This window comes from Pseudopipra pipra, chromosome 2, assembly GCF_036250125.1.
Source record: "Pseudopipra pipra isolate bDixPip1 chromosome 2, bDixPip1.hap1, whole genome shotgun sequence".
NCBI classification, from domain to species: Eukaryota; Metazoa; Chordata; class Aves; order Passeriformes; family Pipridae; genus Pseudopipra; species Pseudopipra pipra.
This window is the reverse complement of record NC_087550.1, coordinates 28,347,856-28,360,140: the sequence shown is the minus strand read 5'-3', so window position 1 is coordinate 28,360,140 and position 12,285 is coordinate 28,347,856. Positions and strand designations below refer to the sequence as shown.

Sequence of the window (12,285 nt, the reverse complement as noted above, 5' to 3'; positions counted from 1 at the left end):
AAAATGTCTGTGTCCTGTAACTGAGCTTAAATCTCCAAGGTTTGCAAGGGTGCATTTTCAGCTCCCTATCCTAATTCCAGCCTCATAGGTGAGGAACACCCTCCTCTGAGGGATTGTGAGCTAGGGCAAGATCTGTGGATGAGGTGTCTGGATGGGGTCAGCAGGCAATATTCATAGGAGAGAAGTTGTGTTTGCAGTAGCTCATTGCAATGCTGGAAAGAACACAGCCTGCAGTGCTTATGTGAGTTTTCTTTATTTGCCTGGGCTATGAAGATCTAAGCAAACTTGAAAACAGGGACCAATGGCTACTGGTTAGACAGTGTCACCACACAATGCAGGAGTGAGGCAAAAGGGGAAGGTACAGCAAGAAGCAGAGAATAAATAACAAATACAATATTCCCTGATATTCTGGCAGGTCTGAGGGCTACCCTTCTGCCATTTATGCATAGATAAGATTTGATCTAAGAAAAGAATAAATATATTCTCTGGTATTTTGGAAGGTCTGAAGACTACCTTTCTCATGTTTATGCACAGATAAGACTTGAGCTAAGTCTTCCCCAATGGAAATGAGCCAAATTTACATTAGCTTTTTGTTTGAGGTGATGTGATAGAAATCTCAAACCCAGTACACCTCCGTGGCTGTCTGCAGGGATATAGGACAGCTGCACAGAGAAGGTAGGTAGAGTTAAATCAGGGAGAGATCTTAGTTGGGGGCAGGTGTTGGATGAGGGATCCTCTGAAGGAGGAGGATGTGTGTCAGCGTGGGTAGAGGTGTTTGAAGGAAGATGCAGGTTGTCTGAATTGTACTGAAAAGTCCTGAGACATAAAGAACAGTGTTTTGCAACTCTTCAAGCCTGCACAAGGCTGGAAACTGCCGGGGCTATTTAGAGGTGGAGAGAAGGGCCAGCATGTGTGCTCCTGTTCCCCAGCTTCCCCTGCTTCTCCTCCCTGACCTTTGCTTTCCCTTTCGCTCTGGGAGACTCCTACAAGTGACCTGTGTCTAGAGACAAGCGGGAGTGGTAAGTAGGCGTTTCTGTTGTGCTCATCTGACGATGCTGCTTGCATGGGCTTGGGCTGTGGGCCTTGCTTCCACTGCTCTTCCCCTTTCTGCTGCCATCCTCAGTTCCAAATCTTGAGGAAGCTGTCCCAGGAGCCAGTGGCAACAGCCATGCCGTCTGCTGTCACGCCCAGGCAGCTCACTCTGTTATCGTGGCCAGAAAGTATTCCTATGGGGGAGAAAGGAAAGGTCAGGGAAGGAAGTGGGACTTGTGAGAGATGACAGGGTTGACCACGCAGAAGACATGCATCATGGGCTGTGTACCTACACCCCTGTGTGTCACCCTGTTCCTGTACAATGTGTTAAAACTGGTATGTGTCTAATAAGAGCAAACACAAAGAAGAACTTTTGTGCATGGCCTACAACCACCACCCATGGGACTGGCCGAAGAGCAGTGTTCTTGGGCAAGTACGACCAGCTGAATCCTCATACAACTGCTTTCACCCTGGAGTGATGTAGGAGTAAGGAGGGTGTCCTTGATACGGCTGAGAAATGGCAGTGATGTCGGTGGGCTGTGTTTCATGAATTTTCTGAGGGTAGGGGCCACATTTGAAAGAAAAATGGTGTGTATTCTATGTATGAGCATCAGAAAATATCCAAAGATGTTGGATGGAAGCCATAGCCCACTCTCGGCTTGGTGCCTGGCCACCGAGTGGCACTGTGAGTACCTGGAACTGGCAAACAGCAGAGGCTAGGAGAAAATAGGAAAGTCTGCTGGTGGTTGTGAGGGGTATTAGCTAATAGTAACCTTCTTTCCCCCTTGAGACGATGTTCCTTAAGGTCTTGACTTCCTTAACATGAGAAATGATAGTTCTGCACAACTGAGAGTTGTACTAATTATGGTGTGCTCCTTAAGTGCAAGGAAGCCTTGTTGGGTTTCACTCAGTATAGGATGTGTTCCCTTCAGAAAAAATAAATGCCTTTTCCTTGCCTTGATAGGGACACAAGGCCTTGCAGGGAATGAAAGAGCGACTCACCCACACGCTCTGCTTTCAGGGAGTCCCAGATGTTGCAGTTGAAGTCATCGTACCCAGCAAGCAAGAGACGCCCACTGCGGGAAAGGGCGACTGATGTGATTCCACAGATGATGCTCTCGTGAGAGTACACTATGAGCTCCTGGTCCGCCCGGAGGTCAAAGAGACGGCAGGTGGCATCATCTGAGCCGGTGCAGATGGCTTCACCATTAGGGAAGAACTGGGGAGGGCACATACCAGATTTTAGTGAGGTTTTCCTCAGATCCTGACAGATTTCCTCAACTCTTCAACTCCCTGCTAACCTCCAGGAAGCCACGGAGGTAAGAAAACCCAGTGGGACAAGGTACTGGATCATAAAAGTTGAGTCTGCTGAAGGGGGTGATTGATGCTTCTCCTAAGACCTAATAAACCCCTTCCACCTCAAGAAAACCAATGACCTAGGGGCTAGAGCTGTTGCAAGACATCTCAGTCCTTGAGGAAGGATTACTTTAGCTCCACCCCAAGTTTGGGGCCTGACAAATGTCTACCCATTATCCCCCAGCTGGGGTCTAGCATGATTCAGAGCTATGAGAGCCTTCCTCTATCTGATCCTCATACCCCAACCTTCTCATACACGCTCCCTTTCTGTGGCCTTAGTCTGAGAACCAAAGAAAGGGCTTCTAAGGAGCAGGTATGGCAGAAAACCATGTGGCTGGTAAGGTAGCAGTGGGACAGATGAGAAAAGTTGTAATTGAAGTCAGTGGAGGGTGGTTCAAGCAGCAGACTGCAGAAAGCTGGCAGACTCGTTGCTTAGCCACAAGGATTAGTCTGGCATGTTTCTTGCCCTTGCTGTCTCTAAGGCTCTGGTTTGAATCCTTGCCTCTAAGGGCATACTTTCTCCCAGATGTCTGTGCTGCCTCTTGTGAAAATTTAATCTTCAGAAGATCTCCCTGTGATCCCAAGTTCCTACCTCTTCTATCTGGAGCTGACTAAGACCCTCAGCTGAATTAGGTATTCCCACTGCCTCACATGCATCTTGTGCCAGGAATGCTGGAGCATGCCTGAAACACAGTTCCCAACAGCTGCTATGAGCAAAGCTGCACCAGCACCTGTGTTAGGGTGCTGAGCTCCACAGACCATGGTGTGCTGGCTGTCTAAGACCTAGGTGCTTCGGTACCTGGGAAGAGCCAGCCTCCAAACTTCAGTGAACACAGGCCCTCCCTGCTTCAGGCTGGATGTTTGGGCCAGGGTCTCCTGAGACCCTTGTTACTCACACAACTGTGACAGCTTTTTTCAACCTTGTCCCAAGACTCTGTTTCAGAGCTGGTCCACCCTCCATTTTCCATGCTTCCCTACCCCTGTGCAGACAGCATACGTACAGAGATGGCGTTGATATCAGACTCATGTCCTCCAAAGGTCTGACGGCAGGAGCCCTCCCGCACATCCCAGAGTTTGGCAGTAGCATCACAAGCCCCAGAGATAAAGAGTTTGAAGTCTGGGGAGACAGCCAAGCTCATACAATCTCCGGTGTGTCCCAAGAACACAGTCTTCTGCTGCCCTGTTTCAATGTCCCAGAGCGCACTGTGCAGGGGGAGAGGAGAGAACTTCTCAGAGTCAACCCAGGCAAACAGTGTGGAACAGATCTACAGCTGGGCCAAAGGGCTGTCCCACTTGCAAGCAAAAGGAGGAGGGAAGCCACGGCTACAGCATGGAAAAACGGGTGATAGCATCCCTGGAGTCAGCTGTATACAACAAGTGATACCTTCACAGCTGTTGCTGGTGACACCTTTGCCAAAGCAGAGTTAAACTAAGGATGGGGGTTGTGAGGTTTGATCATATTCCCGTAACTGCAACAGTTGAAGGGAATACTGAGAGGAGGTAAGAGTGACACAAAAAGCATGAACCAGCAAACGGCTGAAAAAGATCTGCTGTGGCCACGCTTGTAGGATGCACACCCCATGTTCACACTACAGCCAGGCAAGCAAGCCCTGTGTTACTCTGATCTCTGATGGAAATGCCACATCCTGACTCATCCTTGGTCAAGAGGTTCTTCCAAAGCAGGTGTTGGGATGGGGTGAATAAAGGCTCAGCATTGCTCAGAATCACAGCACAGCGAGAACTGAGAACCAGGAACAAAAGGCTCCAGGCGCTAAGTCTGATGGTGTCCCTTGCACAGTGGGCAAGACTTGAGAAGTGAAGCACACTGGTGGGCTTCACATAAATTTAAAATGTTTTCTGTCCTTGGATAGCTGACACTGTGCTTTGTGAGAGCTGACAACACGGTCCCTACTGCTTCACCAGTTGACCTTCATCTTGACCTGGCATCAACTGGGAAAAGAAGCACCTGTTCTGCCCAGGGAGGAAGAACGGATCAGGCTTCTTAAGGTGTTCCGTGTGGCCTCCCTATATAGGAGAAATTCTTCCTTAATGGACTGCTGCAGAGCCTAAAGACTGCGCTTGCTGATGTGTGCTCTGCCTCTAAGAGCCAGAGGTCACATCACTAGGACACAAAAGACAGCACTCACCACGTGGTATCTCCAGAGCTAGTCACAATACTGTTGTCATCAAGAAATCGGCAGCAGGAGAGGTATCCTGGGAAGCAGGAACAAGCAAATATGAGAAAAGGTACAGGGCTAGAAGGGTGAAGTTTGGAAGCAGGGGTTGCCCAGGTTGCAGGCAGGTGGTGGACACACCTGTATGGGCTGAGAGCTCCCTGCTCACTTTGACGTTGCCTTCACGAGACTTGAGACTGTAGATGGAGCACACGTTGTCAAGACCCCCACAGGCCACAAAATTCCCTGAGGGAGCATAGGCACAGGTCATGACCCAGGAAGAACGCAAAGGGATGGCATGAACCTGGGAGGACAAGAAACAGTGTCAGGACTCTTGACAGCAGAGGGAGCAGGACAAGGGCAACAGCTGTGAGGGGACCCACTCCAGCATCCCCATTTGCTGCAGCCACCTGACTCCTACCTTGTTAGTTGTGTATGTGTCCCACACAATCAGTTTCCCATCTTGTGAGGCACTGACCATAAGTCTGTGAGAGAGGAACAAGATCACGTTAGTAGCTCTCTTCCCATCAGAGCCTTCCTGCCCATCACGCCCCTCTGCTGCCCTGCATCCAGCAGATCGGCAGCATTGCTCTCACTTGGAGTCTGTGGACCAGTGCAAGGCGTAGATCTTGGCCAGGTGCCCCCGCAGGGTCCTTCGGGTCCGCATCTGGATGCGGCCAACAACCTCCACTCCAGAAACAATCTGAGAAAAGAGTGGTGGGACAGAAAATCAGTCTTGGACTGGCAGAAGCTTTACTGCTATCCATATCTCTGCCTTCTAACTCTGCTTCCCAGCTGGAGAGAGACCCCCTCAGAGTGGTGCTAGCTGACTCCCACATAGTCACCTGCCCAGCCATCCCTGTCCCTTACCTGAGCCAGTGTTGTGTCTGCACAGGCTTTCCGGGCATCCTGGAGAAGAGACAAGAGCAGGAAGGTGAGACAAAAGCTGGTCAGCATCCAGTTCCCTGTGGTGCACCCTTTCTGTGGATCCTCCCACTGACAGAATATCAGCTGCCTTGGAGACAGAGGTGACCCCAGGGATTCACTACACTCTTTGGACTCTTGTCCCCTCTTCTTTCCCTTCCCCTCCCACTCTTCCCCCCGACCGTGCTGTGAAGATCTCCATTAGCACTTAAAGGGCTGTGGAGAACTGCATAGGGTTCCGAGTGTGTAGATGGAGAAAGCTCAACTCCAACTGGTGGCTGAGAAGGAAAGTTTGTTCGCATGGTGGGGGGATAGACACTCTCTCAGCAGTTTCACGACTGTTGCCAGCATTACCGCAATCTGCTTCTTCAGCTGCTCAGCCTCCTGCTTCATCTGTTCCATTTCCCCCATCTTTCTGACCTAGGGGTGGCTCCTTCACGTGGGGCAGCCTTGATTCTGAGGAGACAAATCAAAGGAGAGAAGTGTGAGGCAGAAAGGGCACTAATATGACTGATCAGTCATGCAAATGTAAACATAAAGTCTTAGTGACCGTTTCTTGGCTGAATGCTTGGTAATGTTATCTTGTATCCAGTCAAAGCTCTTAGCATTTGGAAAGATCGTACTGGGCCTGATCAAAGGTTCAGTTGGTCTTGTATCCTGCTTACACATACACATTGTGAAGCTGAAGAACTCCAGAGCCTCTTCCTGCGTTTCTGGCCACACTTGTCCTCTCATTTTTAACCTCTCCATTCCAAGCCCTACCAAGTCCAGGTCCTGTTCATCAGGTTTTCCCTGTTCATGGCCAAGCTGTCCCTTGCAGCTCCAGGAGGAGAAAATTTGATGGGGGGAGCCCAGTGGCTATTTCCCGTTGTTTGTCCTAGGCAAAGCATCACCAGGCAAGACCCACTAAGTCTTTGACTACTAAGGAAATTTGGGGGCTGTTGAGATGCTCTCTCAAGATTCCCTTTTAGTTTTCCATAAAAAAAAAAAAGTGGAAGCCTAGGGAAGGATCTAAGGATAACATAAGCTGAGAGTGATATTTCTCCTACTTGCTCAGCTCCAGCTTTTCTCTGATATCCAAAGCTAGAGCAGCATTACTGTATGGAAGTCCTTCATGGACTTTTCTTCTATGCATTTGTCCACACAACTTTTGTGCCCAGGTTAAAGTTTAGCATCCTCAATACCCCATCATGATGACTTCCACAGCTTGGTGGCAGACTGTGCAAAGAAGTTTCTGCTTCCATTACTCCCCAATGTCACTAATTCCACTTGGAGGTACCTATATTTTGAGTTGGAAGAATTAGCAAATGAATGGTCTCTATTCACCTCTGCATCACTTGGTATTTTATAGATTTCTGTCATATCTGTCTTCATTCACCTATTATCCAAACTGCAGAGCAAACTTAGTCATTCCTCCCATGTAAGTTGTTACATCCTATTACCTCTGTTGTTCTCGGAGCTCTTTTCAGTTGTTTACAGAGCATAGATGATATGTTTTTGCAGGGAGAGCAGTGAACCAGAACTGTAATCCATATTCAAGATGCAGGTGCACTGTATCATTATACAGCATCTCTGTTTTGTTCTCTCTTTCTTCACCAGTGATTCTACCATCTCCCATTCCTGTAGACAGACCTGGCCTTTAATTGCTTCAACATTTCTCCTGGATAGGTGTGTGTCCAGATGTGCTCCAGGTGTTGTTTTCATTAGAACAAGTGTTTTGCCCCTAGGCCAAGAAATGTTCCAGCAGCATCTGCAGAATTTCTCCTAGTCCCTGTGGGTCACACCACCTCCATCCCTCTCTGGCCTGTTGCCTGAAGGCCTCATTTCTTCCAGCCCGTGAAGCTTTGGGTCCATCCATGCCAGTCTGCCCTCTTGCTGTGGGCAAGCACATTGATAGATCCCGAGTCCCATCTTTGCTTGCTGCTTCATTGAGCTCTTTGAGTTTCCTCTCACAAATTCTTTCCCCTGAACGTCTCCACAGCTTTCCTTTGATCCTCCATGCACAGTGAGTTTCTGAGAGGTAAATCATTCTTGTGGCATGGTGTTGAGTAGGAAAGACAAGGAGATACAGGTTTCCTGTACATCCTGGGAGGCTTGAGCTTATCCCAGCAGGAGTCTACTTCAGGCTATACTTTGCAGAGAGTCTTGTGCCTGCTGCCTGCAAGGCTGGACAGAGCTACAGCACTGCTGACTCTACCCTGCTCCCTGCCCATGCACTGCACATGGGTGCTGGCCTGGTCTGCTGGCCCCAGCAGACAGTGAGGGAGCAGGAGAGGAATTTGGGACTGCACTGTCAGAGGCACGTGCCACAGCAGTGGCCTGGGGCTGCCAGCCTCATCTATACTGAAGGATGGAAACAGATCAGCACCTGAGCTGTGCCCTTTACATTTTTTTCTCTTCTCTCAGAGCAGTGATGAGGAGTGTCCTCCCAGTAAGGATGCACAGCTGCACCTCATTGAGTGACTGGCCATGAAAGCCCACATGCATGCAGTTCTCCTTTGGGAAGGGAATGGATACTCCACCTTTCTCTCAGCTAACTGACAGAGGGGGGAGATGCTACGGAAGGTCTTTCAGCTTTCAGTTGGAGGTTGCACATCCTCCTTATCCTGTGGTGTTTGTCCCTCAGTTTCAGTGTACAGAAAGGCTGTGAGACTGTGTCCAGCTGTGGTCGCTGCCTACTGACACCAAGTGGCACACCTGAACTTCCAGCCACCCTGCAGGGACCAGCAGGCCCACCCCAGAGACCGCTGTGGCCCAAATCCTGACCTTTCTCAGTGTTCCTTGGGACTGATTCTGCCTGCCCTCCATTAATGCTAAGCGTTGGATTGCCTTTTCCTTCTGGGTCACCTCTTCCCTCCAATTCTCCCCTTCCAGCCTCCTCTGCTTGGTTCCCAAGCTCTTCAGGCTGTTATTTCACAAGCCTTTGGCTGAGATCATTGTCCATCCAGCTGCCCTAATCTGTCTTTGTAGACTTCTGGTTTTGCCTACGCAGACCCGCACGGGGATGGGAACCTTGTTCTGCCTTCCTTCCAGTTTCTGCCTCAGGTGAAGCTGACTGCACATGTCCTCCTCGTTGCCCATCGGATCCCAGTCATCCTTGTATTGCTTCTGCTCTTTTATTGCTGTCTTCCGTTGCCTGAGTGTTTCTCAACTCTGGCACTAGCACAGGAGTGCCAGTTCACAGCCTTCTCTGTAAAGCTGCACAATGAGATGAGGGGCTTTCGGAGCCAGTAGGCAGATCAAACGGCAGGGGCAGGATGTCGAGGACAGATAAAAAGGTCTAAATATAGAGAAGGTGCAGCTCAGGACTCTGTCCGAACCTTTAAATCCCTTTGAGGGAACACTCTAAATGAAGCTGGGAATTGTTCTCAGCCTCAGAAGGACAAGGAGCCTCAGATGAGTGATAATAATAGCTCCATCTTTGCCTGTCCCCTCCATCCATCACATCCCAGGGCAATTTGTGGAGAGTGAGTTACCCAGTCCCCAGCGTAGTGCAGCTGCCTCCCAGGAGGACTACAGCAGGTGTGCAAAAGAGCAGCTCATCATGGTCACGTAAATTTAGAATAGGAAATGGGGGGAATCAAATGGGAGAAGAACAGAGGAAAAGAGAACAAATTTTAGAGTTTGGCCAAGGCATGTTCCTGCCTTGACCAGCAGGACCTCAGGAACACACATTTCTTGTGGATCCAAGGATCAGCTCATAGTTGCTCATGGCAGCTGTCCAGGCTGGTTTTAATGGGAAAGGCTTCTAAATCGTTCACACTCAGTCCTTTCTGGAACTAAGGGCTCTTTCAGGTGAATGCTAAGCAGTAGAGGAAACCAAGTCCTTAGGTACCTTTGGAAAAAGCAATTCACCACCATTAGCACAGCTGATGACAGGTGGACCTTGGCACCAGCACTGGTCCAGAGTTGTGACCCCTACAAGCATGACCAGAGAGCATGGCACAGCCAAACAGAGCCTGGGCTCAGTCAGCTCATGCCAGCCCTGTTCTGAACTCTGCCTCAGCTGTGCTCATTCAGTTCACAGCTCTTGGCTTCTGAAACCACATTTCATTTCTTCTGCTCTCCAACATGACAGTTCTTTCCACTCCTGCCTTTTCCAACAAATTTGCTGGAGGCACCTGATGTAGCATTCCTGTCTGTGGGCAAACAAACCCATCCTGAGCCCTTGGGTGTCTGCTCGTAGCAGACCAAATGCCTCTACTGTGGTGTGAGGCACAGGGGAATCTGAAATCACCTGTCTTCTGCCTTTTGCTGCCACATCCTGTCTTTTTAGGGCAGTGGCTATATCCCTTGCACTATGCCATGGAAGGGGCCCAGCTTGCACCCTAGGGACTGTCCCACTAAGTCACCTGCATCACTCCCTTGTGAGGATCAGGGTGCAAGTTATCTATCCTCTGGGTAGCTTCCCCCACGCAGGGGAGGGAGTGGTCCCTCTGTGGAATGTTGGGAGAGGGCTGTGAATGGAAAAGGGAAAGGTGCAGAAAGGAGGACTTGTTATTAACAAGCAGCATCCCTGGGTCTCTGTAATCCCTGACTAGCTTCGCAGACTCGCCCTGGTGACCCTGGACTCCTTGCAGAGCCGGATACAGAGATGATCCCTCTCTCCTGTGATGGAGATCAAAGGTCAGGGTAAAATTACCCTGATCTGCTCCTTGCTTTTTGAGGGCTCCTTCTCTATCCAGTAAAGCAGTCAGCTGCGAAGAGGTGTGCTCAGGGCACAACAGGAGTGAGAACTGTGTACAGGTAGTGAGTGCCAAGGTCCCTCAGCAGAGGTGTTACCCTCCTGCTCCAGTGTGAAAACTAGTGAGATTTACCTGCCAAAGGGAGAACAAGCAACCCCATCCCTGTGCAAAGCCCCTCACCACTGTAAAGACATCTCAGTGCCAACCCCAAGTCCCTCCCCTCCATGATCTCAACCTTCCGTATCCTCTGATGGGATCAGCCCTTGTACAAATACTCCACAGAATCACACCAAGAAACTCAGGCTCCCAAATGCCTGATTCACCAAGGTGACCTCAGGCATCACAACAGGGCAGGGTACTTACCGGGATCTGTAGAATGAGGTGGGTTGTAGTCCCTTCTGGATGGCACCCTCACAGCTGCCTCCCTGGTGAGAACAGCTCCTCGCTGGCCAGAAGCCCCTTGTCCCTTTGCCTTCTCCAGTCAGTCCTGTTTGTCCACTCGGTGAGTCCCTTGCTCCCTCTCTGCTCCTCAGCCTCTCCCAGGACTGATCTCCCCATGGGGAGCTGGAAGGCTGTGGACGGGAGGGGTTGGGGGAGGGCTGATTCCAGGAGCAGCGTCAGGCAAATTAAATCAGACACCAGAGACTTGGGGAAATCGGATTGGGACGTAATGCAAAGCAGGTGGATGGGGAGGGGTGAAAAGAGAGAGTAGCACACTGTTCCTGAAGGGAAAGAAACCATCACAGGCAGATTTGACTCTGTTTATATCAGCAACAAACTAATAAAGTGAAGATTAGCCAGAACAGGCTTGGATTATCAGCCACTGGGGCAGGGCTTGCTGTACCTCACAGTCCACAGGAATTCCCATTTTCCTGGGGACAGCATGCTACGCATGTCCTGGGCAGGGCGGAAAGAGGAATGATGCCACCCACAGAGGCCCTGATAAGGGAAAACCAATGCCAGGGCCGTCACACCCTCTCTGGGCAGCAAATGGGGCTCTGGATGGGGAAACTAGAACTGGGCACAGGGGTCCAGGGTGGCAAAAGATTTGGTGGCATGCCTTTTGGCAGCCACTTTAGTGGGATGCTGCAAGGGGATTATCTTGGCCTCAATCTCTTTTAATCTCTCCCGCGGCTTTGGCCCAAGCCCGAGATAAATACCTTTTAACGGATCTCATCTGACGTCAGGAGGCCATCAGTCTAATCACCCAAGCCACCTTTGGGCAAAGCAATCCAGAGATGTGGACACTGGCCCCTCACTCTCCAACATGTCCTCACCAGGAAGGAACCACTCAGCACCCCCCCATAAATCATCAGGATGGACATGTGAATACTAGGATGTGATGGACCCCTTGCCAGTGAGAAGGAATTTGAAATGCATACATCAAATGGTCTTTTTCCTGTGACCCTGGGGAGGATGGGAAGCAAAAAGAGTTGCCAATGCAGGTTTCCCAAGCTTGCATGTTAAGGAAGTGTCAGGATTCAGATTGAGGAGAGACTTCCCTTTCCACAGAGCAGGGGCCCTGTGTCAACGGTGATGAGGGGATCACTCACCCACCTCTTACACCACTGACCTGGCCCTACAGATTTCTTCCACTTGAACTGTAGCTGAGGTCTCCACACACAACTCATCAAGGCCTGAGTATGTCATGACCACAGATTGATCTCTGGCTCTAATGCTTCCCAGGAAAAGGGTCACTGCTCTTTTTGATACTCCATATCCACCCCATTCAATTCCTATTTGGCTACAAAATAATCCCATCTTGGGACACTAATCTCCCAGGCAGTGACAGCAGATTGTCTTTCTATCAGGGTGGAAAATGATAAACAAAATCTCTCTTCTGCTTTCAGGGACAATTTAGTGCATGGAGAGGGAAAACACAAACAAACAAAAAAAAAAGAGAGGCTTTGCTGCAGAGAAACACGAACATATAGTGCTTTTTCTTAAAGGCACTCCTCACCCTTTCCATGCTAGTCATGGCCGAACTCACTTTCTCTCCTCTAGGCAAACACTGATTTCTTTCACCAAGCACTCAACCCCCTTCCATTATTTGTTAATTAAATTTCCATCAGCAACAAGTGTACACGTCTCCCTCGTGGTGCACAAACTCCGGC

At 49.9% G+C, this 12,285-nt stretch overlaps 1 protein-coding gene across 1 annotated transcript; it reads right to left on the bottom strand.

Annotated features, from left to right (window-relative positions):
• Positions 1 to 239: 239 nt before the first annotated feature.
• GNB3 (G protein subunit beta 3) lies at positions 240 to 12,165 on the bottom strand. Its single transcript, XM_064644650.1, has 10 exons — positions 10,535 to 12,165; positions 5,841 to 5,942; positions 5,433 to 5,471; positions 5,159 to 5,265; positions 4,984 to 5,047; positions 4,704 to 4,866; positions 4,536 to 4,602; positions 3,390 to 3,591; positions 2,035 to 2,251; positions 240 to 1,226 (listed from the first exon to the last, which is right to left on the bottom strand). The coding sequence occupies exons 2-10, from the start codon at positions 5,895 to 5,897 to the stop codon at positions 1,120 to 1,122; spliced, it is 1,023 nt and encodes a 340-aa protein (XP_064500720.1). The 5' UTR covers positions 5,898 to 5,942; positions 10,535 to 12,165; the 3' UTR covers positions 240 to 1,119.
• Between the last annotated feature and the right edge of the window lie 120 nt (positions 12,166 to 12,285).